Genomic DNA, 17,155 nt, shown 5'->3' on the forward strand with positions numbered 1-17,155 from the left:
ACCATCCCCAGAGGAGGGTCTGTGAAGCAAGATCAAACCAGAAAGTCCTGGAAAACTGAACGGGCAAAGTATCCATCCCTCTGGACTCGACTATCCAGGCAGTTGTGGCCGGTAAACGTGTGCCGGGATGCCCAAGTTGCTGCCTGACAGATGTCAAGGACTGGAACGCCACGTGCTAAAGCCGTGGTTGCCACCGTTGCTCTGGTAGACTGAGCACGCAACCCCTCAGAAGGGTCCTTTTTCGTCAAAGCATAGCATTTTTTGATGCAAAGGACAACCCATCGGGAGATGGTCTGCTTTTGAACAGCCCGAACTTTCTTGGCACCCACATAGTCAAGGAAGAGTTGATCATCCACCCGGAAGTCTTTTGTGCGATCAAGATAAAAAGACAAAGCACATTTTGGGTCCAGACAGTGGAGTCTCTACTCCTCCTTGGAGGGATACGGGGTGGATAAAAGGTTGGCAGGGTGACAGATTGTTCCACATAAAAAGGTGTGACGATCTTAGGAAGGATTGAAGGCTTGGTTTGAAGCACCACTTTATCCAGATAGACAAAGAAAAGGGTGCTAAGAAGATAAAGGCTGCAGCTCACTCTCCCTGCAATCAGAGGTGATGGAAACAAGCAAGGCAGTTCTGAGAGTTCTCAACCTGAGGGGAATGTTATGAAGAGGCTTGAAGGGAGCACACAAAAGAAAGGTATTAACCAGATTTAAGTCCTATTGGGACATTACAAAAGGAGATGGTGGGAACAGATGAGTAAGGCCCTTAAAGAATCTGTTAACTATAGGTTATTTGAATAAAGCAGGCTGATGTGAATGCTGAAGAAAAGCAGAGATGGATGCAAGCTGTCCTTTAAGAGTGCAGAACCCTGCTGGGCCAAAGAAAGTATATACGAGAGAACCCCTGAAAGAGGAGAAGAAAGGGAATCAACAGTCTTGCTGTGCACCATAACACAAATTTGTTCCATCTACAGGCATTTACCATTTTAGTGGAGGGACATCACAGAGTTCGGGCGGAAGGTTGAAAGTGGTCAACTGCCGCTGATCAATCTCCACACAAGGAGATGGAGACTGGACAGCTTTGAGTGAAGATCCCTCCCCTGCTGCTACGACAGAAGATCCTCCCGAAGGGGCAGTCTGATCGGAGGATCGATGGCCATCCTCAGGTCGGGGTACCAGACTCCTCGTGCCCAGTCTGGAGCTCCAAGAATGACTTGAGCCCGGTTATGCTTGATCTTCTTGAACACTCTGGGCACAATTGGTAAAATCGGAAAGGCATACAGGAGACTGATGCTCCACTTGCGATGAAAAGCTTTCATTGAAACGATAAGGGGAACGTACAAATTAGTTCAACGTACCCTCTACACAGGAATTTTCCAGGGCTTTCTACACGGAGGATAGAAAGGGTAACATTCTCAAATTCTGAAAGGAAAAATGGGGAGGCATGGCTTTCGTGGTGGCCGCGTCCAAGCTCTAGAATACTCTACCCTGCTTCATCTTCGGCCTACAGGCTCACACTACTTTCAGAAAGTCCTTAAAGACCTGGCTTTTCACTCTTGAATGGAGGTATGGGGCCTTGCGATCTTTGTATCCTTGGTTCCACTTCCCTTTCCTTCAGTAGGATCAACTCCATTATCGCCTTGACACCTTCAGGCATTTGTTGACTTTAAATTTCATTTAATTCCATTCCATTTTATAATATTTGCTGTGAGCTGGGCATCCCAACCAAACATTAGCACCAAAGGGTCAACCACACCATTCTAATAAGGGAACCTGTGGCACAATCTGGCTCAGCTCCACACACGAAACTGAAGATAAAAGTACACTTCAGGGCTAAGCATGGCAATATGTGGTTGTCAATTTCCCCAGCCCACCACGATACCTGCAGAGTTTGAGGCATAAGCTACTGGAAAAAAATGCAATCTGACAAGAAACCTGTATGCTGTACTGCAATCAACCATATTCTTGTGAAGGACACAGTTTACAAAGAACGCAACTTACTCATGTATCACATGAACAGAACCATTCAGTTAAAAGGCAGTGATTGACAATAGTTAAGTGATAGAAATAATGATTTTACTAGAAGGCATACAGGCTGTCTCTCTAGGGGCAACAGGGATAAAGAAATGCACCGTTGTGGCTATACAACCCCTTTGTTATGGGTGTAAGTACACGCTGGATGCATCTCAATCCAGCACAGCAAACTAAACATGCTAGCACCACTGTCTGCTAAAAGATGTCGAAGGGAGTGTGAAAAATATAGACTATTCGAATAGAAGCAAGTAACAGTTTTCAACAGTGTAGCAACTTTGGTCCTTATGCACAGTGAGTAGAGATGTTATGGGTTAAATGCCACTAGAGACCATAAGCTCAAATGGAAAGTCAACCATAACGAAATGGTTACTCAACAGTTAGCAGCTTGAAGAGCTTTCTGGATTCACTTGCTGTGCATTATCGCGCCATCTAGTGGTTGGGTCCGGATTTGGCTTTTTTTTTATTTTATTTCCCTCTTTGGGGCGTCTGCCACCATTTGGTGCTAGCTCCATCCTTTGGGTTACATCAGACGGCGCCCCAGAAGTTACTGTGCGTGGTAGCCCTCTTCGGATTCATATTTCCCTTTTTTCCTTACTTAGTAAAATAGAGTATGTCTTAAATCTTGTTGTTGTTAGTTCTTTAATTATGTTAACATTTTATTTATTTTGCAGCATGAATCCTTTTCTGGATTCACATGCTGTGTATTAAATTATGTAGCAGTTTGCCCCTTCTTGGGGTGGTTGAGGTAAGATTAGGAAGACTTTGCGAACAGGTGTTTAAGTACCTTTTGTCCCACTTGAGCTTCCTCAGTCATCTGCATAGAAACGCAGTAATGTATGGTGAAGGTGTGGGGAGACGCCCATGTTGCTGCTGCACATATACCGTCTATTTTCACATTCGCTATGATGGTCAGGGTTAGAGCTTTTCCTGCTCAGGCACAGCATACTTGAATTGCCTGTACAATCCAATGTGCAATTGGTGCCTTTGGCACGGGGGCTCCTTTGTTGGACTTGGATTGAGAAGCGAACAATTGATTCCCTTTACGGAATTGTCTTGACTCTAGTAGGAAGTATAGCCCTTCTGACGTCTAGAGTATGAAAGCTTCTTTCTAGTGTTGTTTGTGGGTTAAGAAGATTGCTAGCTGTACGCTTTGGTTCATGTGGAATTTGCTTACTACCTTATGTAGGAATTGAGGGTTTGTCTTTAGGATAACCTTGTCTTTGTGGATTTGCATGTATGGTTCCTCAATAGTGAATGCCTGTAATTCACTTACACTTCGAGAGATGTTATAGCTATTAAGCAGGCAGTCTTTATACTAATGTATGGGAGTTCTGCTTTGTGCATGGGATTAAATGGTTCGTCATTAGTTGCGTGAGAAATGTGTTTAGGCTCCACATTGGGGCTGGAGCCTTCCTTGGGGTGCAATCCTTTTGGACCCTTCCAGGAATCTTTTGATGAATGGTGATGTGAAGAAACTTTTACATGAATTTCCCCTGGTGTAAGCTACATTTGCTGCCCGATGCACCTTGAGGCTTGAGTAGGCTTGGCAGTTCGGGCTGGACTGTTCCCATGAGGCACAGGGTCAAGACTGATTTGCATATGGCTGGGTTCAAACTGGAACAGCATGGTGAGCAAAAAAACGATGGATTTAGGCCCAGATCTCTGTACTGGGGTGAATGTATGACATTGTTCTGCATTCTGTCCATCAACTGTTGTTTTTGTAGTTGATGTTGCTGTCAAGCAAGAACGTACGATATATGAGCACTGTTTCCTGTGTGGAAATTGAATTTAGGGTATTGTTCTCTGTACACCATATGGTGTACTGTTTCCACTTAACTGTGTAGTATTGTCCTGTGGTTTGTTCTTTGCGGCAAGATTAAATGTCCGAACTCTATGTATTCAGGCGCCAGGCTGTAAGGCTGAGTGTCGTTGGTTTCGGGCGAAATATTTGACCACTTTGCATAGCGAGAAAGTCCTCCTCTGCCTTGAATATGATCATCTGTCCCCTGGACAGTTTGAGTAGGCTTGAGTACCAGGTTTGCCTTGCCAATTGAGGGGCTATGAGAATTAGATTTGTTCCATGTTGTCTGGCTTTTTCTAGTACCTTTTGTATCAGGGGCATCGGAGGAAAGGCGTATGCAAATGTCCCTGACCAGTTTAGCGACAGGGCATTCCCCTTTGATAGGTGGAGTTGAAACCTGGAGGCAAAGAACTAGCATTGTTTGTTCTCCATTGTTGGGAATAGGTCTATTTCTGGTGTCCACAGAGGTTGAAGACCTGTTGCAGGCTCCTTTGCTTTATCTCCCATTCGTGTGAGCTGCTGTTCTGTCTGCTGAGTTGATCAGCTTCTGTGTTGTCCTTTCCTGGCAGGTGAATTGTTTGAAGGCTGATTCTCCTTGAATTGGACCATTTCCACATTAACTGACCTAGTTTGCTTAGGGTAAATTATTTTGTTCTTCCCAGTTTGTTGAGGTAAAACATTGTCGTGGTATTGTTCTTCTGGAGCAATACTGTCTTCCCTCCTCTGTGGGCTTGGAATGCTTTTAGTGCCAGGAACACTGTCTTGATCTCTAGGAAGTTGATGTACTTTATGGAGTCTGCATCGTTCCATTGACCCCGTACTCTCAGGTTTCCTGAATGTGCTCCCCAACCTTTGCGGGACACATTTGTGATGGTTACTGAGGGAGTTAGTGATCTGAACGGTATGCCTAGTGTTATGTTCTTTGATGCCCACCATTGAATCTGTCTAAACCTTTTCTGTTACAACCACTAGATCCTCCCAATTCCCTGTGGTTTGCAACAAACTATTGCATAGTCACTCTTGTAGGTGGCACATGTGAAGAAGTGCTTGGGTGATGAGGGGAATGCTTGATCCTATTATGCCCATGAGTTTCATGACTGTCCTCACTGTCAATGACTGACCTTTCTGGTAGAGGCGAGTTTGCTGTCTGATAGCATGTATTCTCCTTTGGGTTGGGTGTGCCGGTACAACCTTGGAGTTTAATCTTGCTCTAGGAAGGTTTTTTTCTAGTACCGGTTTTGTTGAAGACCTCTTGTGTTTTACTGAGAAACCCAAATCTTGTAATGTTGTGATCACCTGAAGAACGTGTGTGTGTGTGTGTGTGTGTGTGTGTAATATCTTTGCTTTGAATTTGCCTTCACCAGCCAGTTGTCAAGGTAGGGATAGACGCGGATTCCTCTCCTTTTTACGGATGCTGCTACCGCTGACAGCCACTTTGTGAAGACTCTTGGTGCTGATTTTATTCCGAAGGGCAAGACCTTGAATTGGTAGTGAGTGTCCTTTTGGAAGAACCGGAGGTATCTCTTGTGTGCTTGGTTCATGGGGATGTGCAGATAGGCGTCCTTCATGTCTATTGTTGCCATGAAATCCCCTTTTTGTAGCTGTGGGATTACTTCCTGTAATATTAACATCTTGAACGGCTGTGTGCTAATTAATTTGTTTATGAATCTTAGATCTAAGATAGGTCTTAACATGAGATCTTGCTTTGGTACTAAGTAGTAAGGCGAGTAGTTTCCTTTGTTGTGCTCCCTCTTTGTTACCCTGTATTGCTCATTTTTGTAGAAGTTCCTTTATTTCTGGTCTTAATTGTAGGAGTTATGTCCTTTGAAACCTCTTCTTCCTTAGTGGATTTGGAGGGGGGTTGTTTGTTAGTTCTATACAATAGCCGTGGCGTACCACATTTAAAATCCAACGGTTTGTAGTGTTTTCCCATTGAAATAGGTGGTGCAATATTCTCCCTCCCACCGGTGTTGAGTGGGGGGGGGGGGGGGGCCCTTCCTGTGGGCAAGTCATTTAGAGTTTGCTCCTCCCTCTTGAGGGTTGTCCCCTGGCTCTTCCTCTGCCACGAAAGGACTGAATTGGTTGCTGCTGCCAGGCTTGGTATCCGGTCTGCTGGTTTGATTGCTGTCTGCTGCCCTGTGTTTGATGATGATGGTTTTGCCCTATTGAGAAGACCCCCCTTCCTGTGGGTCTTCTAAGGTTAAATCCTCCTCTTTTGAAGGTGCCCCTCTGTTGCAGCGCTCCCATAGCCCTGGCCGTCTCATTGTCATTTATTTGTTGTAGGGATTCATCTACCTAACTTCCAAACAGGGTGTCTCCTGTGAGGGGCTTGTTAATTATGGAGATTTGCAACTCTTGCTTGAAGCCTGAAATTTGGAGCCAGGTGTGCCTTCTCAACGTTGTGTCTGTGCACATTTGTTAGCTGGCTGTATCGGCCACGTCTAGATCTGATTTGAGGTAGGTGTTTGCTAGGTTTCTTCCCTCTTGTATGATGAATTTTGTCCTTTCTTATCCTCTTCTAGGAGCTTGTTCATCAGTTCTTCGATGTCGTCCCATTGTTGGTGGCCATACCTGTTGAGGAGGGCATTAGAATTTGCAATGTGCCATTGCATTGCTGCCTCTTTCTATATATTTCTCCTCACCATTTCCAATCTTTTACGGTCTCTCTCTGAAGGTGGGCCAGTGGAGGAGTGAGTGCTTCTCCTTCTCCTTGAATTGGTGACAATGATGGAGTCTGCCACTGCGTTCTCCTGAATATATTTAGGGTACTTTGTGGAGGATTTGTGTTTTTACTCAACCCTTGGGGTTACCCCCTTTGCTGACGCAGGCTCATTCAAAGCCTCCTTGCCTTGGTCCAGAATGCTTGGCAGCATTGGAAGGTATCGTGTCCCCTTGGTGGATGGTGTTAATGTTTCTAGGAGGAAGCTAGGGTCTCCTTTCTCCTCCTCTAAGGGGACCCCGAAGGCATCAGCTGCTCTCTTGATGAGACTGTTGTAGAAGGATATGTTGTCTGGTGGTGAAGCCTTAGAGGGATTGCTACAGACTTCTTCTCGGATTTCTGTGTCAAGGTAATTCCATTCTTCCTTGTAAGTTCCTGAGGCTACATTCTCTTAGTCTAGTTTCTCTTAGACGTCCTCTTCGTGAGGTTTGGTGGTTGCTGGAGCTTCGAGGGTATCCTCCTCTTCCTCGACATCTGCGGTAGCGGAGGATTTAGCTGGAATTCTGAATTCTTCAGCGTCTCGTCAAGCTCCTTCTTTCATTAAAGCAGTGCCACCATTTCTGCTTCCAGGCGTCTTTTCTTCTCCACCTTGAGGGCCCTTTCGGCGTCTGAAGCAGGGGTGATCCTCTTATTGAGTGTATGTATGTATGTATGTATGTATGTGCGGTCTTATATAGCGCTCAAATTACCCCTGGGCATCTCGGCGCTTGCATTGGGAACCCGTCCTGGTTTTTCCCTGTGAGATAACCCGTACTGGGCATCCCCAAGGTGAAAGCCAGGCATCCCGCCGCGGGGGGCCGTTGTGGAGATTAAGCAAGCTTGTTGCCCAGAGCTGCATAGTGTGAACTCGTGCTTAGAGTAGGCACCGAAGCGAGAATTATCGAGTCCGTGGACAATTGGGCTCCAGACCCTGCCGCGTCGGGAATCGAACCCTGGTCCCGGGTCTGACCTCTGCTTCAGGGTATGCCTCCTCTAACCAGTGAGCTACACTTCTCCACACAGTGCAGTGGATACTTCCTCCGAAGGTATGGTCTTTCCCTTCGCGGCCTCTCATTCTGAACCTTTTTTCCATGATTCAGACAATATTACCTCATCAGTATCCCTGGGGTGGGATACGTAAGTTTCTTCTGGTCGCGGCGGACACTCGAAAAAAAATCCAAAGACCATTCTGGAACTAACCACTAGATGGCGGAATAAAGCACAGCATGTGAATTCAGGAAAAGGATTCATGCTGCAAAGTGATATTGAACAACCTTCAACATCATATTGCCATTTAGTGACAACAGGACTGATATAAGACACTGGATACAAAATAATTGAAGAAAGACCATGAAGTTGGCAGAATTGCGAGCCATCTTGAGGGACTGAAGGTGTTCTAGAGTGTCAAGTACTTAAACATGGCTGACTTGCTTCAGTACTTAAGGAGTGTGACTAGTCACACAGATTGCTTTAGAATATCCATTCTTTCCCACTAAAGACCTACTGGTTGAAAAGTCCAAATTTTCAGGTGTCATGCCATCAAACACAAATCGCACGGAACATGCTTCTGAGCCAGCATATAATTCTAGAGTAAGGTTAGTAAGGTTGTTGTGGCATGAGATAATATTGATATAATGGCATATATTCTCCAAAATACTAAGCTAGGGATATTGAAGCAGAGCATTTTACAATCTCAAAAAGAGCTACCGGGAAGGACAACGCTTGTTCAGTAAGACTTTACTTTTAGTAACACCACTTTTAGAAAGAGGTGTGGCGCCGCGGCCAGAGCGACTGACTCCGGAATCTGGGGATCACGGTTCGATCCCCGGCGCTGGCGGCAGATTAGCCCAGCACCATGTGACTATGGGCAATAGCTTGTTAATCTTCCCGACGGCCCCCAGTGCCTAGTGACCCTTACGGGTGATTGTTCGTGCTTTACAAATGTGGATTATTATATAGATTTCACAGTTGTGCTGACGCAGTTATTTGGTGGTTCTCCACACAATCCTTTTTACTTCAAAAAATCAAATATAAAAGTAAGGTTACACACAAAGGTGAAAAGTACCACCCACGATTCTGCATATCACTTGAGGATCCATGCACATACATCTTTTGTCAGGCCAGGGTCCTGCATGTCTCACCTGGCTCAGAGCTGCTGCTGGGTGGGTTTTTAAAGCAGCAAACAGGACGATTTCTTTTTAGGCTTCTTTTTTTCAACTGGTGTTTTCCTATTTATCTGTCTGACCAGGTCATAGAAGATCTGAAGGCCAAGAAACAAAACAAAAAAAGATTAATGCTCTGGTGGTATGATGCTTCTGAAACTGTGAAATTACATTTATTAGACATGTTTGTCATACCTTACAAAACATATCTAAATTATTTCTCAGTAGTAGCTATGTTTTAAATCTATTATGAGGTTAAAATATTGATACTGTCCATGCAACTTTTTATGTTGAGCTTTAAGATTGCTATGCTTTCTGCCATTGAAAGGCTTCATACAAGTAATAGAAAAACCTGCAGATGCCGTTGCAAATTCAGATGGGCGGAATACGTTTAAATCTGCAACACCATCTCCAAGAAACAGTCACTGAAGGAAGAAGGTTGAGTTTAACGCCTGGAACTATGTAACTGAAAGAACATTTTGAAAAACATGCATATACTAGGCACATTTTCTGTCATAGTAGATGGAATCACAAAGTTGTCCCTCTGTTTAATGCTTCTTCCGGAGAGCTGCTTGGCGTTAACAATTTAAAAGTCCTATTGAGATAAGACGCCATAAAATTGTAAGGTTTTTATTATGGCCATGGTAAAAAGGACGAATAGATAGTTCATACAGTGTGCACCAACACATCCCTATTCACAATCTGTATACAGTTAGGCTTGGGTTTCAAAAACAGGTTGCTTGTGACAATCCTGTGCAACAATGGTCACATGTGCTTCAACTAACCTATTATTAAAGCTATTATTTTGTATTTTTAGGTCTCGTATTAGCCAAGAACGATTGCTTTCACTAGAATTATATGTAAAATATACTTAGAGACATTGAGTCAGCCCTGTTCATCCATTGTTCTGTTATTGTGTCATTCAGATGTAGCAACACGAGCTACGGCATACAACATGGTGCAGTGGGTCAGCCCTCTTCAGCCATTTTCTAACTTCACGGAGTGTCACCATTCCGCTCTTTCATAAATTGCACATCCGCACACAAACCACTTCTCTCAAGTGCCAGGGACAACCATGGCCTATGTGACTTTTTGAGACCAAAACATATTTTTGTGTTGAGACGTTTTTTCCATTTCAGAGGGTCTAGCAGCTTCTCCAACAATAAAGAATTCCAAAAATCATAACAGAACAAGAATTGACAAAGTCAAAGCCCAGCCTACTGGCTTAGCCAATGCTTTATTGGACCACAAAATTATTGCACTGAACTATGTGAAACTATGCTCCGGGAAAATGCATTACCCATCCTTGCCTTATTTTCTGCCAGTATGGAAGAGCTAGAAAGGTCACTATCACACAAGCAGTGCAGTCAGGGACGTCAAAACCTCTTTAAAGATAATTATAGACTCAACTACAAAAAAAACCTCAAAGCTATTTTATATGGGTACAGGGCCTGAGTTCAGCAGATGAACACCCTGGTTTGTGATCTCCTCAGGACGCAATGTTCCTACGACTTAGGAATGTTAAGTAACCAGGTGTAAATAGCAATATATTTTGTTTCAGCCACTCAGTTAATTCAAACTTTTTTTTTGTACCATATACACCATCAATTATTTGTTTTTTATCTTCATCATTGATTCAAGGATTTCTAATTAGTTTTTTAAAGAAAATAAAAAAATGTCAACCACTTTTGAGTTACACTTTATTATAGAAGATGTACAATGTGTTGGGAGGGCTAGAAGGAACCAAAGAATTTGAGAAAGGGAAGAACAGATAACGCTATCTGGCTATAGGTCGTGCCATCAGCATGGCCATATACGAGTGAGACTTATGGGTCAAGAAAATGCCCTCTATAACAGTCTATGAAGTGACTGCAACAACATTTGTGGGCGCTGCTGTCTATAGCTCGTCTCTCATGCTCAGAATGAGATATCCCCGTCACCCCTGAGACACATAACTACTAGACCAGGGCTCCACGTCTGACAGACTATCCAGACCTGTGGGACCTAAGAGCTGGAGAACCAGATGCTAGGCATCTGAGCCGACTGTGGGCGGATTCCCAGAAAGCATCCCTATCAAGCATCCATTTTTCACAGGTGAATGTCCACAGGAGACAGGTGTTGCCAGACCAGCAGTTGCTTAGTAAACAGTAGGAGGGCCCACTGAGTTTGCACTATGCGTTGCCAACCTAAAGACATGTTATAGGGCTGTCAGATAGTGTTTACTTCTAGATGAGAGTTTCTTCTCACATAGACCTTAACTCACTGTCATATCCTTTTCCTTAATTTCCCAGTCTGGGATCTTTGAAACAAGTAAGACACACAGGAGGACCTACAAGAGATACGTTGCTATTTGCTATCTAGAGTAGGTGTGTAGAACACCTCTGGGACCGACTCACTCGGAGGTTTGAAGTGTCCTAGACCGAGATTTGAGAGTATGTGGAAAATAATTATCTAGTGAGTGAACCATTAGGGCATGTGAGCCAGAGGATGAGAACTGGTGCTGGTTTCTTCATGTGTGCGTGAACCATGTATTATTTTACACTGTTGCTACTGGGGGCACTGAAAAAACGAGTATAGTACGGAGTACTTTGTGTGTCTTTAAAAAGGGGATCGTGGTCCCACAAACTGCTTCAGTTCACATTAGTATGTTCAAACAAGCACCGAGTACTCTGCCCCTCATGTACAGATAACGCCAAGGACCTATCAAGCCCACACAGTTACACTTGGAGAGGGAGACAGCAGATACAAGACATTCAGTGTGGAGTGTGTTCTAGGGCCTTTGTCTATCCCTATTTCGCGTTACTGACTTGTGTCAGTTTCGTTAACTGAAGTGTGAAGTGCAAAGGAACTAATGGAAGCCTACATAACTGGAGCAGTTTTCAGTCTTGCTATGATCAGTGATTTACAAACTGAGATCGAAACAAGTGCTTACATTGTTTTAAATCTGAACTCTACTCATTCATAAACAAACGCAGCGCTGAGGTCTATACTTTAAAACTGCTATGTATTTATCAGTAAATAGATAGTAAAAAAATGAATGATAACATTTGCATCATTTTGTCACCTCATTAACGTTTATCTTCGACTTCGCAGAAGACTCTAAAAAGGCACAGCTATTCCACTGTCGTGCTAAGTTTTGACCCTGTTCTTTGCCGACTACTCGTTCATCCTCCAAGTCGCATTTATTGCCAACGAGGATCATTGGTACCTGCAAAAGAAAAAAACATTAAAAACTCATGTCAGAATTAAGCAATATATACATTTATATCACATCAAATACCAGAAAAGAAAGCAGGCTGGCACTATAATGGCTTGAGCGCAGAGAGCTTTAATGGCATCATACGAGGTAGAATGCGGGTGTGGACAACGAGCTGTCTTCAGGCTGTTTTCAACCAGAATGTTATCTTTCTGGCTGTAAGCAACACTGTTTTATGCATGCTGAGGTGAAGGCATCTGCACCTCGCGTGGCAAAGAAAATTAATTAAATTGTTGAGATGACCGTCAAGTGTGTGAGAGTTAGAAACAAAGCCCTTATCTTTGTCCACATTTTGAGTACTGTTTTTAAAAAGCGAAAACAGCACCTTAGAGCAGTGGTTTTTACATTTTTCATACTGTAGACACCCACTTAGACATTACTGGAATGTCGGGAACCCACTGAATCACCTTTGGCATCCGGAGACCCCACTGAAGTGGAAGTCTGGGACCCAACCGTAGCAATTTGAAGTATTTTAACCGTAAAACAATATACAAAACTACAGAAACAAGTATTCAAACAAATTAAAAAATGACAAAATAATTGAAATAATTGACAAATATATCATATAATCCAACTGGAAGGTTGGAGCTTTTTTAATTCAATTGAGGCCATCCAATAGTCTCTACCAGAGAAGGCTATACTGTAGGTAAGTAACTTGTTCATTTGATAGAGACTTCTAGCCACCGATTGCTTACCTTAGAATAGTTACCCAAGCAGTAAGTCCCCGGAGGTGGGTCTGCGAAACAATTTCACACTAAAATGTTCTGCAGGACCAAACGGGCAAAATGCCCAACCCTAATGGATCTGACCTTCCATGCAATAGCACTTGGCAAAAGTGTGCTGAGACGCCCACGTTGCTGCCTGGCAGATGTCCAGGACCGAAACTCTGTGTTCTAACTCCGCGATCGCAGCCTTGGCTCTGGAGGAATAAGCACACAAGCACTTTGGAAAAACTCCATCGCGCAGAACAGCTGACAGTGTTCTCAGCAGTGGAAAAATATCTAACCAAAGCTCTCGCCACTGCTGAAAGAGACCTTGCACCACCTCCAGATTGAGACGCCATTCATGATCCGCTAAACATCACCGGCTTAGTCTGCCCTGGTGTTAAACCACAAGGGTTATGCCCAGACTTTCCAGCCATGTCCAGACACACAGGGCTTCTTGACAAAGGGTCCACAACTATATCCCGCCAGTTTGTTGCAGTACCACATGGCGGTGGTGTTGTCCGCGAACACCTGTACTAGCCTTTCCTTTGATGGAGTTAGAAAGGCTTTAAATGCCGGCCGGATTGCCCAGAGCTCCAGTAGGTTACTGTGGAGTCCAGAGGCCTCTGATCTGCACCTCTCCCACATGGCCGCCTCATCCCTGGAGTGACATCTGTCACCACTCTCAGATCTGGTTGGGGAAGGGAGAGGGGTCTGATGCTAACCCAATCGCGATTCGTTAGCCACCACTGCACATCTTTTGCAGTTCCCTCTGAGATCTGGATCTAATGCTGCGTAGACTGGAACTTCCGATTCCACTGCACAGCACGCATATGCCAGCGGGCATGTGTCACAAGCAGGATGCCCAGAATCAGTCTCACCGTAATCCAGGATAAAGGCTGAAACAAAATATAGATTGAAAATCCTGGACTCCCCACTTGGGAGGATAGGCCCGATACTGTATCGTGTCCAGAACAGCTCTGTTGAGAGGGAGCATCTGAAAGGGAGTCAGGAGTGACTTCGGCACATTGATGGTGAACCCCAGTGAGTACAGGAGGTCGTATTCTGGAGGTGGGAGATGACAACCAGGGGCAAGCCTGTCTTCAACAGCTACTCATCGAGATAGGGGATCACTGGCACTCTTGCTCTCTGCAGATGGGCTGTAGCCATAGCCATCACCTTGGTGAACGCCTGAGGGGTGCTGGTTAACGCCAAAAGGGAGTACAACAAAGTGTTTGTGGCCCACCGTGAACCACAGGGAACTCCTGGGGGCAGGCAGGAGAGAAATGTGGAAATATGCGTTCTGCAAGTCCAACACTACCATCCAGTCTCCCGGGTCCAGGGCAGACAGGACTTGAGTGAGCGTGAGCATTTTGAACTCATCCTTCTTAAGGAAGAAATTGAGAGAGCACAGGTCTAGGATAGGACGAAGGCCTCCATCCTTCTTGGGCACCAGAAAGTTGCAAGAATAACAACCACAACCTACTTCTGGTGTTGGCACCCTCTTTATGACTTTCTTGGCTAAAAAATACATCACTTCCTTGCGGAGCAGGGAGAGATGGTCCTCGATCAGCCTTTTGCACAGAGGTGGCATGGATGGAGGGGTAATCATGAAAGGGAGGTAGTAGCTCCTTTGGACAGTCAGAAGAACCCAGCGGTATGATGTTATAGACCTTCAGTGGGGCAAGTGGTGGTGGATGCTTTAGTGCCCATGATGGTTAGAGGATAATCCATAGGAATCAGGAGACAGCGGCTGCCAAGGGGAGTGGTGGACTGGCCGACCTCTGGATGCCTGACCCATGGGTTTGTGGGTACCGCGTTCTCTGCCATGCAGAAGCTGGGAAGCTTGTGCACGGTGGTGGCTGGGTGGGTAAAGATGCGGCTGAAAGCCCCTTCCGTAGCCAGGGAAGCAGCAAAAGGTGGACAGAGGTTGACAAGGGGTCATGTAAAGGCCCAAGACCTGGCCGCAGCTCTACTATCCTTGAAGCGCTTCAGCGCAGCGTCCGCCTGACCTCTGAAGAGATGAAAGCCATCAAAGGGAATGCCCATAAGAGACATTTAGACATCCTCGGAAAAGCCAGTTCTCTGCTAGACGTGGTGCTGTAAGGCCATCGACGAAGAAACCGCTCTGCCCGGCGAGGAGTTGTGTTCAGCCCACATTGGATCATGAACTTCACTGCACCTCTCCAGTCAGACATAGCTTGTGAGAGTATGGCCCGGGCCTCCTCTGGGACCGTTGGAAGCACCTGTGCAACCGGATCCCACAGGGCATGGGAGTAACGGCCCAAAAGGCACACTGTGCTCCAAGACACAATGCCAGGCTGGGGTAAGAAAACAATGTTTTTCCTAAGGTGTCCACAGCCTCTTGGATTCCTTATTCAGTGAAGTAGTAGGAAATGTGGCAGGATTTACATAGGAGGTGGAGGCTAGCTCTCCAGGGTTGGGTGTTGCATGAGGATGTTGGGGTCCGCTGGGGCAGGGAAAAAGCAGTGGGCAATCTTCCTGTTCACTGGAGCCCCAGTACAGAGTTTGGATCAAGATCTTCGCAGGACGTCTGTGAGGGTTTCATTAAATGGGAAAAGTGGTTCTAAGGGGGTCACTCTCGACTGAAGCACCTCTATCAAGAGGCTAGTCTTGACTGCCACTGAGGATAGGCCAAGAGCCAGGACCTCAACGGCCCTTCTCATCACCATAGCAAAAGAAGCCCCTCCTCTATAGCCACATTAGGAGGAGAGAGCATGCTAGTCCATACTGGAGTCTAGAGGTTGGTATTCAAGGTCCAACAGTCCCTCCCAATCCTCTCCAGGTCCTAGCCAATAACAATAAGGCTTATGCTCCATCGGAACCACAGTTGGGGTTGTTAGGTTGGCACGACCAGCACGGATTCGGACATATCCATGGAACCACCGGTGGACAAGCAGTGCGGGTTGCTCCTGAACCTGTGGGGATGAAAGGCGTGCCAGCTGAACAGGATGCTCTAATATGAGGTGCATGGCATCACTGAACTTTCGAAGTTGGGCAGGCAGGGGTCACTTTGGTTAGAGGAAACACAGGGAGGAGCACAGCTGGCTCAGGCACAGGCTCAACCGCGGAGCCAGGACTCGAAGGACAGCACTCCGCCGTGTTGTTGGATGACTTCGACAGACAGGACATAGTTGAAGACCTTTTCGACTTCTTACGCTTGTGGGATTTACCCGAAGAATGCTTAGGGTGCCACAAGGATCTTGAGCTCTGTGACTGATACCGGGACATTCCTCTTGAAGTTGATCAAGATAGTCACGGAATGGCATGTCGAGCGGCAAGGAGCTTTAGTGTGCGCTCCTTCAAGGACTTGCGGTGCATGGTGCGGCAGTTGACGCAGGTCTTAACTTCGAGGCCATGCTTGAGGCACCAGAGGCAAACAAGGTCCAGGTCAGTCACCGGCATCTGCCCGTAACTGGCGCCGCAGGACTTGAAGCCAGCCTTCCTAGTTGAGATTCTGCCACACCAGGAGAAACCTCTCAAAAAGACTGACAAAAAGTCAAAAAAGGTCAGTCAAAAAATGACTGGGAATAGCTCTCTTCAGATCTGTGCTGCCTGGTGGGGAAAGAACGGACATCAGCAAGCTGAGGTGGTGCCTATACAGGCACTGCGCTGGTCACTTCCAGAGCGGACACCATGTGCAACCGAATGACGCCATGTCTATTAGATATTACAGTGCACTACTACACCATGCTTTAGTAATATATTTGCAACAAAATGTACCACAAGCTACATACTACACACACTTACAGCTCTTCTCCTCAGCACATGTATTACACATGTTCTGTGATTTTTCACAATCCTTATGACATCAGTGATGTAACATTTATGAAAGCATCCCCACTCTTAAAATTGTCCCAGCACCAATGGTGCATGCCAAGTGTGAAATGTCATTTGGGCATGAGCAATCGTTGATACACTTCTTTGTAACAATCCTCTTTCTACACAGGTTTAGAAGGAAGCAGCTGCAATTTAAATAGCATTTTCTCAAAGGTCTTCCAGATCTTCAATTCCAATTCAATAACCCAGTTATTTCCTTTGCACACTTGACTTACCGAAGGAAGCAATAGCAAGCAGAGAAGGCTTATGGCTGGATAGCGGCTACGATGCAGCATAACCCAGTATTGCAAAATCTGTCTCTTCTACAGACTAGTGGAGTAATTCAGAGGAAAGTATAATATGAAATCCTCAAAATAAGTCCACACTATGTGCATGCTACGCTCCACCTATGGTTAATATATCCACCTCACCCCCACCCTTCTGGCATCAATGCAGCCCTTGGCCACACAACATTACTTTTGTGGCCCCTGGGAAAATGTTTGCAAGTACCCATGGTGTATAGCATCTCTAGAAAACAAGGGACAAAGCCAATAGGTCCCAAAGATGAGACCTATTACAATGCGCGGTACTGCAGACGGCCCTTTAATGTTTTTTTTTTTAGAATTGGAGTGGAAGCCTAACTTTTAGATGACCAAACTAG

The 17,155-nt window shown here is 45.4% G+C and overlaps 1 protein-coding gene across 4 annotated transcripts in view; it reads right to left on the minus strand.

Moving 5' to 3' along the window:
* The window catches only part of LOC146870265 (ras-related protein Rap-1A), an 807,328-nt gene that overhangs the window by 80,498 nt on the left and 709,675 nt on the right, over positions 1-17,155 (minus strand). For 3 of the 4 annotated variants that reach the window (XM_085632803.1, XM_085632843.1, XM_085632817.1), the window contains 2 exons: positions 11,759-11,902; positions 8,674-8,792 (listed from right to left, as the gene is read on the minus strand). In XM_085632803.1, the coding sequence (XP_085488929.1) occupies positions 8,703-8,792; positions 11,759-11,902 (234 nt within the window). In that variant the 3' untranslated portion in view covers positions 8,674-8,702. The remainder of the gene's footprint in view (positions 1-8,673; positions 8,793-11,758; positions 11,903-17,155) is intronic. The other variant, XM_085632830.1, reaches the window with a different exon arrangement.

Source organism: Triturus cristatus, chromosome 1_1 (genome assembly GCF_964204655.1).
Source record: "Triturus cristatus chromosome 1_1, aTriCri1.1, whole genome shotgun sequence".
NCBI classification, from domain to species: domain Eukaryota; kingdom Metazoa; phylum Chordata; class Amphibia; order Caudata; family Salamandridae; genus Triturus; species Triturus cristatus.